Raw genomic sequence first — 22,391 nt, forward strand, 5'->3', positions numbered from 1 at the left:
CCTCCCACCAGCCCCCTTTATATACACCTCTGTCTGCCTGCACAACAACATTCTCAACAACAAACCCGGCATTAGTTCTGCTGCATGATGCCAAATGATCCCTGGCTGATCTGAGGTTCAACATTAAAGACACATTAAAACCAGACATGTTTTTATATACGGTATATGACAGTTTACACACCAAGATTTACTGTGTTTATCATTGATGAGCAAATGTTTCAGTGCTACTTATCCAATCAGAAGCAGAACAACGTTTATTTATTCTTAAAATTATTTTTTTTAATTTATTTATTTATTTTTCACTATTTGATGTTCACTTTGTATTATTGTTATTTATTGTAATATTTCCTTGTGCTCATCACCTTATTTGGTTTTGACATATTATTGATTTATTAAGTGGGCTATGTGTAAATTGTTTTTGTGTTATCGTTTTTCATGCACTTTTGAGATTTTGGGATATTTTGCTTCCATAACGTAACGTAACGTAACGTAACGTAACAGAACGTAACAGAACGTAATGTAACAGAGTGTAAAGTAACAGAACATTATCAATATTCAAATAATATTAATAAATATATATATAAATAATATATATAATATTAAATATTTTGAGGAAGCATCAACTCCCTCACTAACTGTTTGGATAAACCAAGTGTTGTTGATCACAGTTTTCTTTGTTTTCTAATGTGTGTAGTTAAGAGCTTAATTGACTGACTGACTGAGTGGTTCCAGGTGTGTTCAGGTGTGCTCTGATTTCCCAGGTTCTCTCTGCAGGTCTCTCCAGTCTGAGCTAATAGCAGGACTCTCCTGACAGGCCAGTTTGAACTGGAAGGGCGGGCTGTGAGGTTATATGAGGATGTGTGAAAGCAGAGTTTTGGGAGAGTGGTAAAAAGAGCAGCATCAGGCCTGCGGTGAGCAGTGTAATTGAATGCAGACGATGTTTCCCTCCATGTGTTTTTACGTTGTTTGATGGATTTTTACAGACTGAAAATAAAAGTCTGCCTTATTTTTCAAGCATAATTACCTGCCAGTGTGATGATTTATCTTCATGTTGTTCACCTTGCTCTCCTGCACCTCACCTTGCAACAAATATATTAATATAATAGATAGATAGATAGTAACTTTATTGATCCTGAGGGAAATTCAAGTTTCCAGCATCACAGTTCCATAGTGCAAAACATGTTAGTAACAAGGCACAAGTTAGTAGTAGAAAGTATAAAAAATATACCAGATGAAGAAAACTGTTAACAATGAATATAGTGCAGAGTAACAACTGAGATACAGGACTATTAAAAATGTGAATAAAATGCAAAAGTGATATAGTGCTGGATAATAAAATATAGGAGATATAGAGTACAGACCAGGGGATTAAGAAATGTCAAATATGGAATATAATGCGGAATGAGAACTGAGGTAGAGTTTTTTAAAAATAGACAAAAGTAAATAAATAAAGCTGTACATTGTTTGTAGAATACAGTAAAACCAGTCTATAGAGGTGCAGAGTAGAGCTGTTTGTGGGTGTGCAGAATTAAAAAGTCTATTAAAGTGCACTGAGTTCAGAAGGTGCAGCAGTTTAACCTAAAAGCATCCCCTCACCAGCCCATGCATTGTTCACATGCACGGACCAATAGTCTGTGGCTTGGTGCATGGTCTTCACATGATCAGAGAGTGCTGTGATTCCAATCACCTTCTGCTCCGATCACAAACCTCATCTGTCCTCCAACTCAGCTCAGCATCAGTGTTGCACCTTTCTGGACTCTTTTCTCTTTATTTATTGATACGGTCTTTCCTGTGTGTCCATGAGAATTAACCACTATTCAAACAAGGATTAACAAACCATATTCAATCAATAAATGAGTGGTATCTCAAAGAGAGTGTGTGTGACCTGGACTAATTGATACATCACCATCATCTACATGTTCTTACCGGACAACCTGTGAAGATTGTAAATGACATTCATAGAACCATCATCTAAGGGTTCATCCAAGCAGCATCACTGAGGTCACAAGTTTGGTATCCATTAAACCAACGCCTATTTATACACTGTGTGCATTAACTGTCCTGCAGACCGTCCTCCCAGAGAGGTGTTGTACAGTTTGATAGCTATATAAATATTAATAATAAAAATATTCTAACAATCAATATTATCCTTACATACAATCATTACATTTATCAGTATGTAACTTAATTGACTTTCCACACACTGTGTTGTGGTTTTCATTTCCAAAACGGACGTTTTTTATTTTTGGTTTCAGTGACTTCATCCTCCAGTTGAACGTGTGTGTGTGTGTGTGTGTGTGTGTGTGTGTGTGTGTTGTTGCCAACAGGAAGTTCATTAAAAAAATCTTAAATCTTTAAAGACAAAAGACAACCTACACAACACATTTGTAAACATCATACTTTATTTTGAAGGACAAACAGACTTAAAAGCTAATTAACATGTTCAGAAGCCAAACAATTATTGCACCAACTGATATTCATTAAAATATATAACTAATTTCAAACATCAAATTGCTGATAAACCTTTATGCCTCAGTAGTTGTGACTCGTTACAGCAGGATAAAAACAGGTGAAACTGATGACATTAACGATCTGCTCCATAATTAATGATACTAGTTGCACCTGAGTTTGAAGTGAAGTGAAGTGATGAAGTGATTCCCTTGTTACAGCTTGAGAGACAGACACCAGATGGAGCCATTTGTCATCATTGTCATTGATGGAAACTGTTTTCCACTGACTGGTTCAAAGCTCAGACTCATTGAATCATGGAGCTTCAAAATTAACAATTCTTCCATTACAAACATGCGCAGTTTTCTTTGCCAAAGAGCCTGGATTTCTAGGTCTGCAAATAGTTCAGAATAGTTAGTCCAGTGTGTGAACACTGAAAGGAAAAACTGCAAGTCACTTTTTATCACCAGCAAAAATACTGAGTGACATGGGATTAATCATGACTCCACCCTCGTGGTCCGGCTTTCAAAACAGCTTCATCATTTTGTCTTTAAAAACATTTAATGTAAAGAAATGTGCAGGTTCATCTGTTAGGAGGAGGTGTTGGAGCTGTTGGAAAGCACACACAATCAGACTGTCCATGAATGTTTTTATCCTGTTTCTCCTTCTGGATTTGTCACAGTTATTTTCCCCTGAAGTCCCTGAACTGTCCGCCCGCTGTGACCCCACTCCTGACTTTCTCTCGTCACCTCGGCTCCCGCCTGGCTCCTCTCAGATAGCGTATGTGGAGCCTTGACATTTGCGACGACAGTGCTGTTGCATCGATGCCGACACCCCTCGATCCGACTGAACTGGCTTTGTCGTCCGCAAATTCTCCCCATGATCCCCCTCGACACAGCTGGCGACAGCATCAGCATGACCACGGGCTCCAGGAAAACATTACAGGAGCTCGTCAGCATGGCGTACATCCTCCACTCGATGTTCTTGTTCAACGCGAACCCCACGACGTGCGAGGTGTTGTAGGGCGCGTAGCACACCACGAACACGGCCAGCGTGGAGAGAGCGACAGCCAGGACTCTCCTCTTCCCCACAGGACGCAAATTTGAGCGCCATACCAGGGTGACGCAGCGCAGCGTGCAGAAGGACGTCACGACGAGAGGCAGCAGGAACAAGACGATGGCCATCTCGAAGCGTAAAGGCAGCAGGACGGCCAGCTGGGTGGAGCTGAAGTTGCTGTAGCAGGCTGAGGAGTCGTTCTTGATGGAGATAAAGTTGGCGCCTCCTTCAGCCACCAAGGCGAAACTGAGGTGAAGGAGCACCAAGGCCCACAAGGCGACGCTGACGAAGCACGAGATTCGAGCGCGGCGGTACCTCTTGTAGATAATCGGGAACGCTATGCTGAGGTAGCGCCCCACCGTCACGGCGGTGATGAACAGGCAGCTGCCGTACAGCGAGGAGAAGAGGAAGAAGCTGAAGACGGGGCAGACGAGCGCCGGCAGCCTCCAGTCTTGAAGCAACGTCTCCAGAGCCTTGACGGGAAGCCAGGCCACGAGCACCAGGTTGGCCACGCACAGGTTGAGGGCGTAGACCACGTTGGGCGTGGCGCCGCGCTTGCGGGCCTTGCGAACGTACACGAACAGCACCAGCACGTTGGCGGGAAGGCCCAGAAAGAAGGTGAAGGTGTAGACGGAGAGGGCGACGCAGTCCTCGGAAGCCAGCTGCATGTCTTCAGTTTAGGACATGGACGCTGGCGAGAGGCACAGGAAGTCCAGCGAAAAGGAAGCGCCGTCTCCAATTTAGCATGACAAGGAAAGTCTTGACTAATACAAGCAGAAAAACTGAATAGTTAGGAGCACGGTCGTCCTCGTGTCCTCTCCATTTACGAACCGCGTCTTTCAAAAGACAGACATTCGGATGCCCGTTTCCAAGCTGGTAAGAGAGCTGCTGCAGTGCCACGTTTCTCGGAGATGTAGGCAACATCAACGGCGAAAAAACAAAAAGGAGGCGTCGGCCACAAGGTGCTGATGCATGTGGGCTGGAAGGGGGCGAGGTGCACACGACATCATGACACAGATGCAGATAAGGGAGACGCATCCATTCATGCAGAAGATGGGGGGGCATTTAGCCGGCACCATAGCTGCCTTAATTGCCCTTTCAGAGGAGGGCAACAGACAGGTAGCATCTGGGCCCTTAAGTGCAATGATTCAGAATAATCCAGCGCGCCAGGAAGCACATGGCCGTGCCCCTTAAAGCTGAAATGAACTGGAGTGCCAGGCAGTAAAGTCATAAATGTGCTAAGCTGATGGTCGATGCGAGGACAGGATGGGTTGGGGAGAACGGTGACTTTTGTTTGTGTCTGCGACGGAGCTTTCTCGCACTTTTATGGCAGAGAATGAGTTGTTTAGTGAGAGTGTGTGTTTGTGTGAGAGAGGTGGGTGTGCCCCGCAAAAAAAGGCTTATGGTGAAGAAAATGGAGCAGAAAATCACCGCGGCTTGTTGCAGAGGCATTTTATTAGATACCGAGAAGTGTTTTTCCAAGAAAACACCTGCGGCGGTTCAAAACAGACCTGCTGGCTGTTTGATCAGTCTATCGATCCACCGCTCACAACGAATGTGTGTTTGATAGTTACTCTTCTGATAAAGTAATGACTACATATTTACTTTATTTATTAGCTGAAGTGAACATGACATTAGCACAGCCTTCTCATACTTGTTCTCCGTTTTGACCTCAGGAGGCTTTAGTGGATATTTCCAACATAAGGGCCATTTAATTAGCTAACTTGGCGATCACAGAAGTTAGGGCTTTGACGGACATTGGTATGACTGTCTCATGATTAATTTAGCTCATATTGCAAAAAGGCAAGAATCCCACAGTGTGCTCTAATGTTCCTATCTCTCCTAATTCCAAATATTTGCCAAAGTATTAAGCAAGAACCAAACACTTACTAACTACTGGGAACTACGCCCATTTTCAAAAGTCATACATGTTATTCCCATGGTCGAAGACGGTCCAAAAAATGTTAGCAAACATGAAAATCTCATGAAGCACTTTGGGGCAAAACTTGTTTGCTTTTGTGCTATATGAAAAAGGAAATAAACTTGATCTCTCTCCCAAATCCAAAAATTAGAGGGCGAAAACTCAAACTTGTGATGTCATCAAGTATAAAGTGTGGAACTGCTCCATAGGTTTTCAAAGGTCATGGAAATAACATATTGGAATTCTTAATTTAGGTGTCGTTCCCCTTTAAAAGTGGTAACAGTATCTGTTATAGTGGAGCTCGGAGTGTCTAGTTTAAACATTGAAAGAGGAGATACAGTTTTAAATATTGAGCTCCATGGGGGTTTGATGGAGTTCAAATTGTATTTTTGAAGTTTATAAGTGATAAAAACTGTTTATTTTTGCATACTTTGTTTCATATTAACATGTGAGGATGTGTCAACAAAGCACGGAGAAGCTCTGAGTAGAACACACACAGAGGGAGAGAGACTTCATTCTCTGCTCAGGTAGACATTACTCCTCTATATCTTTACATAGACAATAGTTGTTTGCTGCTATATTAATGCTCTGGATATCGTTTAGAGAACCTTTAAGTAAACTTTCTTTTAAAAAGAAAAAAGGCAGATGCCTATGGCAACTCTAGTTTTATAATAAATACATATTTTGATATTGCTTTGAGGTGTAGGGGAGATATCAGGAGTACTATTATTCGCTCATGGGGTGAGTCAATATTTTAATCAATTTTATCACTTTTTGCTCTATAAAATATTTTTGTTACGACCATCATGGTGGTGTTTTGTTTGGAGGAGGGAGGAAGGGAGGAAACAAGCATATAATCCTCAGGTTTTTTTGTATAACTTAAATAGACTCAGATAAAGTACATAACTGATCATTTAACACAACACAACTTAAAGCAAATTAACCACACAAAGGTCTAGACAGGTCATGGGAATATGTTCGTTGTTGGAATAAATAAAATTCAGAAAAGTGTTTTGTTCTTCAGCAGTAATGGGGATGATTTACTCATTTAAGACTTTCTTGGCTGCAGGATTAAAAATATGAAGTCAAAGCTAAAAATGAATGAATCAGCCTGATGTACGTGTTGAGTCCCTTGGATACCATCTGATCTTACTGAGCCAGCAGCAGGTTGCTCCTGCCACTGGAGTTAGTGAGTGGGACCAGCAGCACCGGGGTTTTGTCGGTGCAGGAGGGCGATGTGAGGCGGGTGCGGGTGTTCATGCTGCGTTGTTCCAGAGACAGGGCTTCCTGTTTCCTGGAAAGATCCTGCAACATGCGGCAATGATGGAGCTTCATCTTCTGCAGAGAGTGCCTGAGCGAGCATGAGGAGGGAGAAACAAGCAGAGGGGAAAGAAAAACAAAAGGAATGAAGATGTTGATAACCTATTAGCTCCACTTGGTGATCATAGAAGCAAACCTCGGACTTACTGAGCGTCAGAAAGCTTCTGTGTCAGAGCCGTCATCGTGGCCTCTAGCTGATGGACTTCAGCGACGAGGCCGTGCTGCACCTGCAAGCAAACAGGAAGGAGAAGATTAAAGTAACATTAACCCTAATGACCTTACTTCCACTGCTAATGCTAATATTCTCTGTTTGACATACCTCGTCTCTGCACAGGTCCATGCCAGGTCTCCAGGTCCTGTTCTCCAGTCGGGTGTGAGCCAGTTTCAGGAAGGCCGTCTTTGCCTGCAGATCTGCGTCCAGCCCGTAGATGTCTCTCTCCATTTCTGCCATTTCGTCTTCAGTCTACAGGAAACACTTCAACTATTAACAATAATCTCTTTCCTACTAGGAGCATGGCGGGATTAAACCTGCATGCTTAATCTATCCACAGTCTACAAACATTATAAAAATCTGCTATTATAAACTATTTGATAACTCACATTTTTTATTTGCCACTCCAGCTCATCTCGGGCCTGCTGTTCTTGGTGATTGCGCTTACGGAGAGCAAACTCTGTGGCGCGGCGCTGAGTGTCCAACTCGTTCTGCAGCTAAGAAAAACAGGATAGAGAATGATTTAATTGCAAACGAGCCACATTTGACAGGATAGAAGAAATGACAGCAGACATGGTGCAAGATGTCCCCAGATAGTTAAAGGTGTAGTGTTTAGAATTTGGTGGCGATCTAGTGGTGAAGTTGCCGATTGCAACCGACTGAAACTTCTCCCGAGTGCCAAGTGTGTAGGAGAACTACAGAGGACCTGCTCCCTATACGTAAATATTCTAAGTCAACAAAACCACAACAATTCTTATTTTCAGGCTATTATACACTAAAGAAAACATGCTTCATCAATTATTATTATATTCCATTTCTGCCAATAGATCCCACTAAATGCTCCACACTGTTCCTTTAAGAAAACCAAAGAGGGAAACGTTTTATCATTGCCCGCATCACTATTTGTGTTCCATTCAGTCCTGAACTAAATGACCTTGCAAACAATGATTATGCCAGGTAGTGTTTACACTACAAACATAGCCAGGTGTAATTACATCATACACACCTGGGCCCTGCTGAGACTCATGTCCTCCCTCATTTGCTGGGACACCTGCATGGCCTCCTGGGCACGAGCCACGTTATACTGGCTGAACTGGACCCACTCCTGGGGGGTGCAGGAACTACAACAAGGACATGTCAGCTTGTTTGAGTTAACCATGAAAGTTTAAAAAAGATAGTGCATCGTGCACACCCCTATCCCAAGTTTACCCCGATGGTATGCGAGTTGGGTTGGGCTTCAGGGAGATCAGAGGTGACTTTGTAGTAAGTGACAGGCAGGACAAATCGATGTCCAGGGCGTCCATCTTGTTCTGGAGGTCAGCGGTGAGCTGGTGCCGAATCTCCTGCAAAACACTGGGAGCAAGAACAAAGAAAGGTGGTCAGAGAAAAAAAGCAAAAAAACTGAAAATGATCCCTCTGCAATTTTTGTGCATCACACCACAGCGTCCCTCACCACAGCTGCTCGAAGGCCTTGTCTATGTGCTGCTGCAGAACTTGCTGCACGCTTTCAATCAGCTCCACTTCTTTTTTCAGCTGTCCGTCCACGGGGTCATGGGCAAGCTCGTACCCTCGCCGCCCGTCCCTCAGCGTCAAGCATTCGCTGCCGACCTCCAGGGGAACGGCGGTCGCAGCCAGGGCCTGCTCCGTTTGCTCTTTGGACTGGCCCAAACACACATCAACACTGAGGTCACTTCACTGTCAGCTCAGTCTGACTCAATCTACTCCTACATGCTCACAAGTAGGATTGTTATTTATTAAAGAGACAAAGACAGACAGTTTGTCTTTGAATTTTAAATTACAAAAGTATTGATACTTATTCTAAAGGAAACACACAAATATATATATATATTTATATGTATATATATATATGGGTCCGACACTTCAAAAAGAAAAAACATAAAATGAAGCAAACTCTCAGTTGTTTTATGGAGTCATAGGAGTGCCATAAAAAAGAATAAATCTGTAAAAGAATAAGAAAATAAATGTGGAAATATAAAGAGGAATAAATAAAAAAAATATGGAAATGCAAAGAGAAATAAATAAAAGAATAAATACATGTGGCAATATAAAGGCAAATAACAAAATATGAAAGAATAATTATAAGCATTTTCATTTATTTTCACATTCATTTGTTAATTTATTTCTGTATATATATATATTTCTATCTTTAAATATATATCTATTTATTAGGGGCGAGTCAAATCCTGCACACATACACTCAATTTTAAATTAAAAAAATAGTTACTTTTATATTTTATTATTTGTCTTTATATTTCCAAATTTATTTTCTTATTCTTTCAGAGGATTTGTTCTTTTTTTTTATGGCACTCCTATGACTCCACAGTTTTTTAAGCTTTTGGACAAATCACCAGCGTCAGCGCCTCCATCTCTTCATCCACTTTCTGTGCACATTGTTCTAACGCCTCTTTCCACCGGGCAACATCCCACGCACGGTCACCCAACCTGCGAGAGGTATCGCTTTCATCCCAGGCTGTCTAAAGAGAGAAAAGGGGCAAGAAAATGATAATGGTTGATAAAATGTGGACACATAAAGGACAATGCATGGTGGTGTTGTGGAATACTCTTCATCCTGCAGAGTAACACTGACTGTTTCTGACAGCTTCATCCTCACCGACCCACCTTACAGTTGGTCTCGTTGCGTAGTGACCTCCCTTCCTGCCGGATCTCATTAGAAACATATCGCTCATGTTGTGCTGTGGCAGACAGCTGCTGGTTGTTGCTTTCCCACTCTGACACACTGTGGCGCAGAGCAGGCTTCATAGGAAGTGCAGACATCCTACTGCTGCGGCAACATGCAAACATACAAATCACTACAGTTAAATGTGCAGGATTTGTTTTGGGAAGCATATTGATGACCTTGAGTTTCACAGTAAACACAGGCAGACATGGTACAAGTCCAACAGAGCTACTCTAACATGCATCACAAAGAGACAGCTCAATTTGGATTAGTAATCAATATACATTTAACACAGATCTGTTTTCAAATATCATTAACAGCTGAGTTTCCTAAATCATAAAACTACTTTCAAAGAGAAAAGAGCAGTATTCTGAATGAGCCAGAAAACAAGTTGATGTATGAGGATGATGTACAAAGTGCAGTATAGGAAAATTAAGTTACAATCAGTTAAGCACTATACTTTAGTTGAGTATTTGCATAATGAGGCAGAAATGCATTAGGAAATGTGTAAAGAAAATAATACAGAAATAAATAAGTTTGGGGAAATAATGCATAAATAAGTAAATAAATACATTTAATAATGAATAAATTAATTTAAAAATACATTTCAATTGAATACAAATAAATTAATAAATTGAAGCTAATATAAATGAATGAATGAATAAATAAATAAATACATAAATAAGAAGGGGAAATTAAATAGAAGAGTAGATAAATAGGGGAATTAAGAAGCAAATTAAAACAGAAATATCAATGTATGTCACATTTTATCAATTAATTAATGCCTACATTTATTTTTAATATTATTTTCGGTACATCTAATGGAATATTAATTTATTTATCAAGTCATTTATTTATTTATTTATTTTTGATTTGGGCAGGTTCTGTCTTCCATATATTGTGTTACTGTTACCATGCACAGTTCATATAACTAGATTTAACAAAGTAGGAATTATGAGTTTGAAAGCAGCATTTTAATTGAATGGACCGTTTGCTAGCAGGAGACTAGTAACTAGCTGTAACTTGTAACAGATATATAGAAATGACAGACATGAGGGGATCTGTTTGAAGCTACAACCGAGCTAATAAGTTAAACCAGCTAAGCTAAGCTAAAATCTCGCTCTAAACTTTCTTCACATTGAGTTTTACTCACCTGAATAGTAGGATATATAGATATATATAGATATATATGGATATTTATAGATATATTCAGATAGTTGGTGCCTGTTGGTTCCTCTGGATCAGCTGGTTTCCTATAGCAACAAGTGCTACAGCCGTCTCCTAGCAACGAGCCGACACAACGTTCCAGTGAAGTTCTTTAATAATTGAAACACTGTTGCAACGTTCATGACGTCCTCCTTCTATGACGTCAGCCAACAAGGAACGTAAGTCACGTTCCTTTACGTAACGAAGGTACAACAAGCAGAGGAGCCAGTAACACATGAGGTCACCATTTCTGACCACTGTTGTCAGGAAAATGTGACCCCACTGTACCTATTTTTTTGATGCTTTTCTTTTAGAGTTTTGTGAATATATCATTAAATAAAAAATATTAAAATAATTGTGTTGTTTTTTAACAATTTAGTTTTGTGTATTTTCTTTCTCTGATTTCTGATGTCGGAAAATGTGACCCCCGGTGCACCTATTTTTTTAAAAATTTTTTTTGAGTTTTGTGAATATATCATTAAATTAAAAATATTTAAATAAATTTACGTTTTTTGACAATTTATGTTTGTATATTTTCTCTCATAATCTCATATCTGATGACTGTCGTCAGAAAATGTGACCCCACTGTATTGTTTTCTTTTCTTTAAGAGTTTTGTGAATATATCATTAAATTAAAAATATTAAAATACATTTACATTTTTTAACAATTTAGTTTTGTGTATTTTCTCTCACATATTTGCCTCATTTATTACACAGGTAACAGTGGGGTCACATTCCCTTTGCGGTCACAGATTTCGTTGTAACACCGGCGAACAACACTTCACATTTAAAACTAGGACAAAATATTGAAATAGAAAAACAGAAAAAGTTTGACCTCCAATGTGTCTTGCTCGCTGCTCAAAGGCAACCTGAAACACAAAATGCAAGCAACATCTGCGATATAAACAACACTCGGGGGTATAAACACTTCTGTTTTATTGTAGTATCAGAATTAGTCATGCCAGTGGTTATAGTTCCATGCTGTGGTGACTTTCAGTGTAGACAAAAGCTGGTTAGTTACAACTACCATCACTCGCATCCAAACTAGCCTCAGCACATTCCTGACCACGGTTGTTTTATGGTCTTCTGTCAGCAGCAAAGGTTCCCACAGTTTTAGAAGAATTAGGGGAAGAAAAAGCCACCTCTGGGGTGTCCACTAAAAATGCAGCAGGACTAGTGAGCCAAACAGAGGCTGGTCTCAAACCAGCGCCTCTTATGACTGAACCTCTATTTCAGTGCGTTACACCAGAGACCTATTAAGCAAGATATACAAACAACCATATTTTTAATGCCCGTTAAAAAATGATTCCCACCTTGAAAATCATCTTCTTCTCATGTATCTGTACATTGCACCTAATGGGGACACAAGAGAGATCTATATGTAAAGACTTCATTGAGTCTGGGAACCACTTAAGCCAGTGCACTATCCCAATTACCTGAGCTATGTTAACACCTACTCCGACGGACTTCTATTAAGGCCTTGCACGAAAAAAATAAAACCTCCATCATAACTGCTTTTGCTTCGACTTAATTTACCGACATTGGATTATGTTTATAAAGTTTGTGAGCTCTCCCTGGTGCTTGGAGTGTCAGTGTAAAGAGGAAGAAATGGGTACAGTTACCTCAAAATGCACACAGATAAACTATATATACACATGATCCATTGACAGTAAAACTACCCTTAGTAACAGTGATGAGCATGATCAAAAGGTCTGTCCATTATGTGTTTGTTGGTGGGAGAAAGATTAAACTTCTCAGCTTTTCTTTCTGTGTACACACTCCTTAAACACTAATAAATTAAAAATAAATGGGAGCTATCATTCATGTCACATTTAGTAGCTTCAAACACAGCAAATGCCAACAAAAAAAGGGAATAAGTAGGAGAAGTTTACAGTACGATAAAAAAAAAAAATATCATTAAAAGTAAATTTTCCTGTGGTGGGTTCATAATTTAAAGTAAAAAGAAAGTTTGGTGCAAACGTGGTGGTGGGGTTGGTGTTGGTGTTGGTGTTGGTGTCAGTGATGGTGATGGTGATGGTGATGGTGATGGTGTTGGTGATGGTGATGATGATGGTGATGGTGATGGTGATGGTGATGGTGATGGTGATGGTGCTGTGCGGGAGGTCGTATTCCTTAAAGCGTAGGTGAGAGGTTCAGGTAGCTACACAGGTAACGGATTTCAGAGCCTTGAACAGCTGGAGGTGGAGGAGGCGGAGTCTCGGTCCTTCAGTCTTCTTCTCCAGCCCTCTGTGTTTGTGTGTTTGTGTGTGTGTGTGTGTGTGTGTGTGTGTGTGTGTGTGTGTGTGTGTGTGTGTGTGTGCGTGCGTGTGCGTGCGTTCATCTGGTCAAATTTCAGATGGAAATTGTCTCTGTTTTATTCCTTTCCTTGTATTGTTCAGGTGGGTGGGAGGATGCGACATTGTGATGTTTTAACATGTGTCCAGTCAGTCCACAATCACTGTGGTGTTGCATCTCCGTTCACTTCTACGCCGTGCTGCTGTAGCTGTGCTCGAAGCAGTGCGTTATCGTTCTTCAGTTCCTCAAGCTAGAGAGACAAAAGTAAGATAATTAAGATACATAAAACAATATTAATATAAAAAGGAGACATATAGTGAGCTTAGTTTTCATCCTTGGAAGGTACAAAACATTAGTGACCCCAACTCAGTGTGTGTCTGTGAAGCGTGATTCATTCCTGCTGCATCTGCGAGGGTCACGAGTGTCCGTGCAGTCAAAGTGACGTCACACACTCAGACACGGCCCTTCGCGGGGGGTTCCGTGCGGCAGGTTCCGTGCGGCAGGTTTTTGCCCGTCTGTGCACATTCAAATTTTCTAACAGCACAGACGGCGGACGGGCAGAGAAAATGGTCACCTTTGAGGAGCTTTTGAGTATATCTGTTTGCCGCGAGGAGAAACCTGCGACGGACTATAAAAGATCCAAACATTTCTTATATAGAAGGTAGCGATGGGAAAGATTCACATATTTATGACTTGGGTTTCAGAAAAGTTTTTCCAACTGTAGTTACAACTTGGATGTTATCGCTATTTACAAGCTGGAAACCGGTAATTACGGTAACTCCTATATGACTTGAACGCAGCACAAGTTGCTATAATGACATCGTTACTACGCATCCTGACTGACAGCCAGTACAACAGAAACAAACTAGAATTATCCGCCTTGCAGTTGTACGCCTCCGTCAACCAGTCAAGTTGCAGTTTACATCCATGTCGGTTCAAAATGTCATAATTTTGTCCTCGTAGACGTGTGAAATTGTCATAATCGTCATATGAATTCTTGAGTTATGGCCAAAAATGTGTTTTGTGAGGTTACAGTAACTTTAACCACCAAAATCTAATCAGTTCATCTTTGAATCCAAGTGGACGTTCGTGCCAAATTTGAACAAATTCCCTCAAAGTGTTACTGAGATATCTTGTTCACGAGGTACGGTACGTACAGATGGACGGACAACCCGAAAACATTAAGCCTTCGGCCGTGGCTATTGCCGGTGCGCAGGCATAAAAACAGGCTTTAGACGAGGCATAGTGTATTCTGTAATTGTTTTACTTTTGAGATAAAATAATTGATCTCAAATTCCTTTTGTTTCTATCGCACACAATAAAAGGTTAAACATGTATATTGAATTTAAGCTGAGTGAACACATGGAATGACTTTATCTATATATACACAGTAGGAAATTGACCTGTTGTCTAAGCAGCTCGTTGTCCATCTCGACTCGCTCCACCTCTTTGTAACTCTCCTGCAGTCGCTGGTTACTCTGACGCAGCTCTCGGATGTAGTCACAAGCTTTGGACAGGATGCCTCCTTTACTCTGACAAACACAACACGTCGACATGTTGAAAGAGCAAATATGACTCATCACTTCCTTTGTGGCTCATTTTTTCTTTTGAATCCTTCAGTTTCTCCCTCCCTGTGTGTCACTCACATACATTTTACTGAACTTTCCTCTAGTGACTAAAACCATTTCAGAGCCACGTAAAAAAACTACCTAATAGAGCCTAATTTGGACTGAGACTGTGAGTCATCGGCTGTGGTTTCTATCTGACTTTCAGCATCAGTTATGCAAGCATGCATTAGGTGAAAAGACCGAGTGCACAGAAAGTGCACTAATAGTGGTCAGGTATATGAGTCTGGATGTAACTACCCGGCTTCAACATGCATACAAGCAACGTGAACCCACAGAGGGAAGAGGATGTAACGCAGATGCTAATTTAAAAAGATCACAGACATAATACACATAAAACACTTTCCAGCAGCGTGACCTCTCATAGAGCCAGGTTTAATCTAATCATGAAGACAGGTAGCCATCTGTCACTGTTTTACATGCTCGGGGAAATATATGGGCTTTTAGAAGACATTATTATTATCATGAGGGCTGGTTTGTGTGCAGCACTCACCGCTCCAGTTCTACTGTCTATGCTACAGTCGGGGATGATTTTCGAAAGCGTCACAATCCAGTTGTTAATCTTGTCTCTTCTTCTTCTCTCCACTGCAGAAAAAAGAAAGAAAAAAACGATTAAAGAAATGAACTTTTAGTCCTTTTCAAACTGAAAATTTCCTACATATACATCAACATGCAACTTCTACCGGTATAGCATTTACAAAACACAACATGGACTTCAACAATCCCCTCTAACAAAGACAAAATGAAGACGCTCATTACCACATTACCTTCGTTGTGCTGTGCTCTTCGCCTCTCATCTCTGGGCGCCCGTGGACCCTCCACCTTCCTGTAAAAACACAGCAAAACAAACTTGACAGTGAAATTATCAATAAATTCATATTATCCAACATTAACCAGATATGTTAACACCTGAACTACAAACCAGAAAGATGCATCTGAAAATATTTTTGCTTTCGCTGTAATTTTTCTGGCTGGTTGACGAGGAGTACCCGAATGCATCATGAAATGGTTTTTATTAGCCTTGGGGAAGAAGGCGTAGACGCAGTCGAACCTTCAGGTCCTCTGAAGGGCGGAAGGTTTGTGGAATTCAGCCACTGATATTAGGATGTATAATTTGCTATTAGCCGTATTTGTGCTAACAGGACTCAAGTCATAGGATATTGGCTAAAGCTGCATGTTAAAGGGATAGTTTGGGTGTTTTGAAGTGGGGTTGTAGGAGGTATTTATCCACAGTCAGAGTATTACCTACAGTAGATGATGATCCGCACAAAAAGCAGTGTACTGCTGTGGACGGGGCCTGCAGAAAATCATATTTTAGCCACCTAAAAGAAAGGCCCATCTAAAAAAAACAAAAAACAAAAAATATCAGTTTAATTGTACGCTATCTTTAGAATATTTTCGCTGCTTTATCTTGCAGTCAGAGAGCCCTTTCCTACGGGGAACTGAAACCGTTGTATCCATCTATGCTCTCGCCAAAGCCACCAGACTCCATTGAAAAAAACAGTAATTTTACCTCGCTTCGGGTCTTGCTGGTCTACCTCGATCGGTTAGTTTGTTTGTTATTTGGTGAATTTAGTTAGTTTGGTTTCACCAAAGACCGTGTTCTGTGAGGTAAAATTACTGTTTTTTTTCTCAATGGAGTCTGGTTGCTTTGGTGAGAGCAAAGATAACGGCTTCAGTTTCTCATTGGAAACATGGGACTATAAAGTTATCTGACAGCAAGTTAAACCAGCGAAAATATACTAAATATAGTGTACACTTCAACTGATATCGAGTTTCTTTTAGGTGTCTAAAATATGATTTGCTGCTGGCCCCGTCCACAGCAGTACACCGCTTTGCTTCCGTGTTGTTCTCCAAAACTGGGTGCGTGCCGACCGTCATCTCCTGTAGGTAACACACTGACTATGTACAAGAACCTCATACAACCCCACCTCAAAACACCCACACTATCCCTTTAACTAAACCTATCAACACAGAATTCAGGATGCAGGGATGCAGATGATTGATTAGTGAGCCACCAGACGTCTGTCTCTACAACACATGATGGGGGCAGGGTGGGGGCGTATGTGAAAGTTCTTCTCACCAGTTTGAACTGCCATGCTGCAACATCTCGCTTTCACCGAGGTCTCTGGGGATGGCAGGTAAGTAGGACAGAGTGTGGTTTTCAGATGTTGGATGTTTTAAATGATGGATATTGATTCTTTTTTTTTTTTTTTTTGTATATCTTCATTTGTACACACAATGACAAAACTAAATCACTCCAGAAAAGGGAAAGGAAGAGGGTGAAGAACATCCGATCCACCGTGAAGGTACAGGGAAAGGGGGTGAGGAGTCGGCCAAACACGTGGAGGAGGAGAGAGAGTCATGGTTCAGGGATGGGATGAATGTGCTGGGAAGTGTCTGGTTATACTCACGCAGTGTAGGTGTGTGTGCGTGGTGCGATGGTGCGAGGGGCCGTCTGGAGCACCTCGGGGGGGCTCATCATCACATAAAACTGGCCTGGGTTTTAAAAGACAAATGAAGAAAAAATAAAGTTCTCCTCAAGCGATGATTGAATTATAAACTGTTGGATTTTTACATATTAAGGTGTCTTCTCACCTCCTGCCTGTGCTATCGTTGGGTCGGTGGTGGCTTGCACGGACACGGCCGTTCCATCGCTGACGGTGGCGGCGGGAAAATAAGCGAAACGTGTCTCTCCTCCCACAGTCTCCCCGCCAGGACTGCCCCCATTACTGAAAGGGTTCTGGATAACAGCCTGGAAAAAGGGGGAGACAGGGACAAGTTTAATCAATTTATACTTATTATTTTATATTATTTTATAGCTTTGCTATAGTTCTAGGCATAAATAAGAAACAAAGCTGTGGGTCCTGTTTTAGCGGGATGCACCAAAACGTTACTACATGTCAACACATTTTCGTGAAGTTTTTTTCCTTAGCCGAGTTTCCACCAAAAGTTCCCGGGACTTTTAGATCCTGGAACTACTAAAAAGTTCCTTCAGCCCACTGTTTTCTGTGTTTCCAACATGGTCAAAAGACCCGTGAAGATTAGGCAAATTAGTCCGCTGACGTATGAAAAAGCAACATCACAGCAGTAAATACACTCTGCAGTACAGCGTGCCCGCCTGCTTCATCTAAAAAAAAAAAAAAGGCTGGAAAAATAACGTTAGGTTTGGTCTCACTGCGATGATATTTACTGCTGCTTTAGAACGTTAACGCTGTGAAACAATCAGAAAATAACTTTTCTTCCTCTCATTCATGGCACCGCCGCGCTACGACTCTCTCTCTTCTACCGCACGAACGATCACTCTTTTTTTCTTTTTAAATGAGTTGGGAAGCCGACAGCAGAGCCTAGCTTTACATTTAATGTTATCAAACAAAGAAAAATGTTCTCCCCTCGTCCTGAAATGGTCTTAAATCGATGCTAGAGTACTTTCTTGTTTATGAATGAAGCGGCACACGAGTTGAAGCAGTTGAAGCAGCGGCGCTGTGTGTGCTTTTTACCAATCAGCGACGGTCATCCCTGCAAACTCCACCCCGAAAGTTCTGATACTTTCAGAAAGTACTACCTCCCGACCACGGCCTTTTTGTGGTGTAAAAAGGCCTGTAAAATGTTCCCTGAATTTAATTTAGACCCTGGTCCCTGCAGTCGAAATGCAAAGAGTTCCTCAAAAGGTTCTCAGTTCTGGGGGAAAGTTCCTGCGGTCGAAATGGGGCTTATATAATATAAGACTGTATGTCTGTGTAAGTGTTCACATTGCCGTAGCAGTTATGAATTATTTTTTTTCCCCACTTATGATTATGATAAGGATATTGTAGGCAGAAAAAATTAAGTTCAATGAATTTATACTAATAGAAATCGTTATTGTATTTCTAGGTACAAGAATAAGAACCAAACCTATGAGTCCTGTTACAGCAAACGCACCAAAACAGTTTACGTTAAATAAATGTCATACGTTTTTTTCTTGCCTTTTTTTAAGTAATAGATATACAACATCATCTGAATTAGACAGAAATCACATCCTTACACCTGCTTCAGTCTCCCAATAGGTTGACTCACCTGTGCCACTGCCTGAGGGGCTCCAGTGAACGCCGCAGTGGAGACGACGCTGACGGCTCCAGTCCCATCAGCCGTTGCTTCTAACTGGTCGTCTGTGACCTGAACGACGCGATACGTCACCTTGGGGACAGAGACAGAGAGTACAAGTTCTTTAGAAGTTCCAGAACTTTACTCCACAAACTCAAAATGAAACCAGAGCTTGGTAAATAAAAAGCAGCCAACTTCACCCCCTAAGCAAACAGTTTTTTGGCATTTACCTCCTCTAGCACTGAAACCACAGTCACTCTTTGAACCCTCACATCACGTACTGTTTGTTTTTTGCTCAGCTTCTAAGAACGAGTAATCGGTTATCAGGTGTTAACATCAGTCTCATCTGTTTTTCCATGACACCTTGAAGTTTAGTCGCTACGAAATTTTCTGATGTGAACATTGCAAAGAATGATTGATATTTTTTTTAACCTAGGTGTGATTCTTACATGTTTACCAAGCGACTCACAACCACCTAACAGCACACTGAACTTCAACCTTAAATGAGCGTTGGCTAAACCCCTCCGTCGAACAGCGATTGTCCAATCATAGCTTAGCATCTGTAACTTGGCATGGAAGGCCTCTCAAGCTTTTGGATTACTCCACATGTTGAAGTGTTGTGAATGGGGGCTGCAGTAAGAACAATAGTTTGCATTTAAAGAATTCGGAAGGCCATGTGCTAAAATGTGAGGAATGGATTAAACAATGTGTTTTAAGTATGCAACAGAGGGCTCTTTTGACTTTTTTCTGAAGCGGACATTAGTGTGGTGGAGGACCACGGTGGTCCCGCAAGGGCAAGAGAGGATGGGTGCAGTCTCCGAGTGGTAACATAACGTTAATGTTAGTTAGAAGGCTTCTGTTAGTGGACGTTCGAGTAGGGCATGGGTCAGCAACCTGCGGCTCCGGAGCAACATGCGGCTCTTTAGCTCACCTCCAGTGGCTCCATGTGGATTTTTTAAAAAATCTGTGGAAATGAATAACGCGCTCTTATTTTGTAAATGACAACTTCCGGTTGCAGAAGATAAAAAAACAGCCGTTTTTTAAATTTAGTTCATCCCTTTTTGATCCCAATAAACTAAAACATCTTGTATTTCGATATTATTTTTTGTATTTTAAAACGAAAATCAAATAACCACTAATTTTTTTGTTTTTTTTGCTCACATGCCCAACATGCGCTAAAAGCATGCTGGGCTAGCCCGGCTATGTCAACAAAGCACAGAGAAGCTCTGATTACAACTCACACAGAGGGAGAGTGACTTCATTCTCTACTCAGGTAGACATTACTCCTCTATATCTTTACATAGCAAATAGTTGTTTGCTGCTATATTAATGCTCTATTGTATAGAGAACCTTTAAAGTTCTACTAACTGATATTTTTAGTAATACTAATATTTTTTAGTAATGTTTTAATCAGTATGTGTTATGACTGATTTGTGTTGCTGTGATCTTGTATATTGTGATCCTGTCTCTCCTTTTAAAGATGTTAATCTCAAAGAGACTTCCTGAATGTAGATCTTAACTAACTAACTTATATATAAAACACATTGTTGTGCAGAAGAGAGGTCCTCCATGCTCACCTGTCCTCCACTGTTCTCTGTGCGAAACTGGTACTGCACATTGTGGTCAGCGAACGCAGCCTGAGGGACACCGGTGATGGTCACTGCAGTATGCTCCTCCGTCCCCACCGTCTCTCCTGCAACAACACAGGTCAACATGTTTCTCTGTGATGCCGCAACAACTAGGCACAACCATAAAAAAAAAACACATGTGAGTGGATGCATTTCTGCAGATTATGATTAAAGAAAGTGGGATTTTTTTTTTTTTTTTTCACAAGAATATTGGTTCAAGATCAAGTCACAGCTCTTATGCATGCATCACATATTATATTTTTCAGAAATTAAACTGATTATCTGTTTCATTTGTCAGGCTCTCGGGGCTCTCACCTTCCTGTAACTGCACCACCTCTTCTGTTTCCTGTTTGTCGTGACTAAAGAAACAAGAAGACAACAACAGTGAGTCAATTATTTAGATGCATATATGTGGATCAAGCTCTCATCAGCCAGTTGTGGCTGCAGGGCGCCCCCTGGTGGTCACATGAGGAGATGATGGATATAAGACATAAATAAAGTGATATACATAGCAAGGCGTGCAAAGGCGTGACAGAAACCATGTTTTCTGCAACTTCCAGGAGGAAAATTACAATTATTTGATAATTAACACTGAAGTGTAAGTGGTTTGATTTACTGCACAGGGATAGAACAACTTCACAATTAACTATAACACTCCTACTCCTTGTTTCATTTAAGCGTTTTAATCCAAAAAATAGTTGCATCCGGTGCATTAACAGCACAGTGACCCTGAAATATTTGCACAAATTGCTGCTATGCATTTGCCTTTTATTGTCAAGTAAATAAAACAGTAATCGTGATGTTACAGATTTGCAAAAAAGGGTGCACAGTTTCTGCTGAAAATGTTTCCAAGGATGCCCAAACGCATCATCCCTGCAAGATGCGCACTAAAAACCAAACAGTGCATAAATATTAAAAGTATCTGAAACATGCAGATTATAAAGAGAAAGCAGCTGTGTCTGCAGGGCGCCCCCTGGTGGTCACATGAGGAGATGATGGATATAAGACATAAATAAAGTGATATACATAGCAAGGCGTGCAAAGGCGTGACAGAAAAACATGTTTTCTGCAACTTCCAGGAGGAAAATTACAATTATTTGATAATTAAAACTGAAGTATAAGTGGTTTGATTTACTGCACAAGGGAAGACAAACTTTACAAATTACTATAATACTTCTAACACTCCTAATACTGCCCCTCCTTGTTTCATTTAAGCGTTTTAATCCAAAAAAATAGTTGCATCTGGTGCATTAACAGCACAGTGACCCTGAAATAAATGCACAAATTGATGATGTGCATTTTGTCTTTCTTGTCAAGTAAATAAAACAGTAATCGTGATGATACAGATTTGCAAAAAGGGCGCACAGTTTCTGCTGAAAATGTCTGAAAACGCATCATTCCTGCAAGATGCGCAAGTCATTGATTCAGTCAGGCGGTAAAAACGAAACAATGCGTTAATATAAAAAGTATCTGAAACATGCACATTATAAAGAGAACATTTGGTTGCAAGGATAGAGAGAGAGCAAGCTTTTTTAGGCCGTGAAAGGAGCCATGTCTGAGCAGGAAGCGAGCAGCAGCCTCTCACCTCGCCGAGCTGTCCAGACTCTGCTCCAGCATATCCATGAAGCTTTTTGCGGGTGTGTGTAAAAAAAACCGCTGATATTCAACGACACTGATTTACGGAGAGATGGAAGCCGCTGATCACGGGGACAAACACACGGGTCATGTGAGAAAGACAGTCCAGGACACGTGAGGCAACCGACCGGGCAAAGGAGCTAAAATGGAGGCCGATGTCGAGCAGGATGGATCCGTCTGCGTCTGTGCAGAAAAGCAGAAAGAAAAAAAAACACGCTCTCTGGGTGTTTTACGCAGCTTCACAGACGCGCTGCTGCTCCGATCT

General features: G+C 41.0%; 3 protein-coding genes across 6 annotated transcripts; all 3 read right to left on the reverse strand.

Moving 5' to 3' along the window:
* Positions 1-3,080: 3,080 nt before the first annotated feature.
* Positions 3,081-4,190, reverse strand: LOC119503832 (free fatty acid receptor 3). Its single transcript, XM_037795856.1, is given in 1 exon segment — positions 3,081-4,190. A coding segment is annotated over 1 exon segment (1,092 nt). The 3' UTR covers positions 3,081-3,098.
* A 1,972-nt stretch (positions 4,191-6,162) lies between these two features.
* On the reverse strand, positions 6,163-10,969 carry tekt2 (tektin 2 (testicular)). Of its 2 annotated transcripts, none has more exons than XM_037795790.1 (10): positions 10,808-10,969; positions 9,597-9,759; positions 9,326-9,451; positions 8,410-8,615; positions 8,166-8,309; positions 7,963-8,077; positions 7,346-7,453; positions 7,065-7,208; positions 6,893-6,972; positions 6,163-6,776 (listed from the first exon to the last, which is right to left on the reverse strand). In XM_037795790.1, the coding sequence occupies exons 2-10, from the start codon at positions 9,750-9,752 to the stop codon at positions 6,575-6,577; spliced, it is 1,281 nt and encodes a 426-aa protein (XP_037651718.1). In that variant the 5' UTR covers positions 9,753-9,759; positions 10,808-10,969; the 3' UTR covers positions 6,163-6,574. The 2 variants fall into 2 exon arrangements, with proteins under 2 accessions (XP_037651718.1, XP_037651719.1); XM_037795791.1 differs by having other exon boundaries at positions 9,597-9,756; positions 10,808-10,952.
* Positions 10,970-12,930: 1,961 nt separating this feature from the next.
* Positions 12,931-22,384, reverse strand: usf2 (upstream transcription factor 2, c-fos interacting). Of its 3 annotated transcripts, none has more exons than XM_037795816.1 (11): positions 22,077-22,381; positions 20,807-20,850; positions 20,441-20,601; positions 18,837-18,956; positions 17,379-17,535; positions 17,195-17,279; positions 16,864-16,908; positions 15,548-15,606; positions 15,274-15,365; positions 14,559-14,687; positions 12,931-13,405 (listed from the first exon to the last, which is right to left on the reverse strand). In XM_037795816.1, exons 1-11 carry the CDS (start codon positions 22,112-22,114, stop codon positions 13,316-13,318), a joined length of 1,020 nt encoding a protein of 339 aa, XP_037651744.1. In that variant the 5' UTR covers positions 22,115-22,381; the 3' UTR covers positions 12,931-13,315. The 3 variants fall into 3 exon arrangements, with proteins under 3 accessions (XP_037651744.1, XP_037651745.1, XP_037651746.1); XM_037795817.1 differs by having other exon boundaries at positions 20,441-20,556; positions 22,077-22,377; XM_037795818.1 differs by lacking the exon at positions 16,864-16,908 and having other exon boundaries at positions 22,077-22,384.
* Between the last annotated feature and the right edge of the window lie 7 nt (positions 22,385-22,391).

This window comes from Sebastes umbrosus, chromosome 15 (assembly GCF_015220745.1).
Source record: "Sebastes umbrosus isolate fSebUmb1 chromosome 15, fSebUmb1.pri, whole genome shotgun sequence".
NCBI classification, from domain to species: domain Eukaryota; kingdom Metazoa; phylum Chordata; class Actinopteri; order Perciformes; family Sebastidae; genus Sebastes; species Sebastes umbrosus.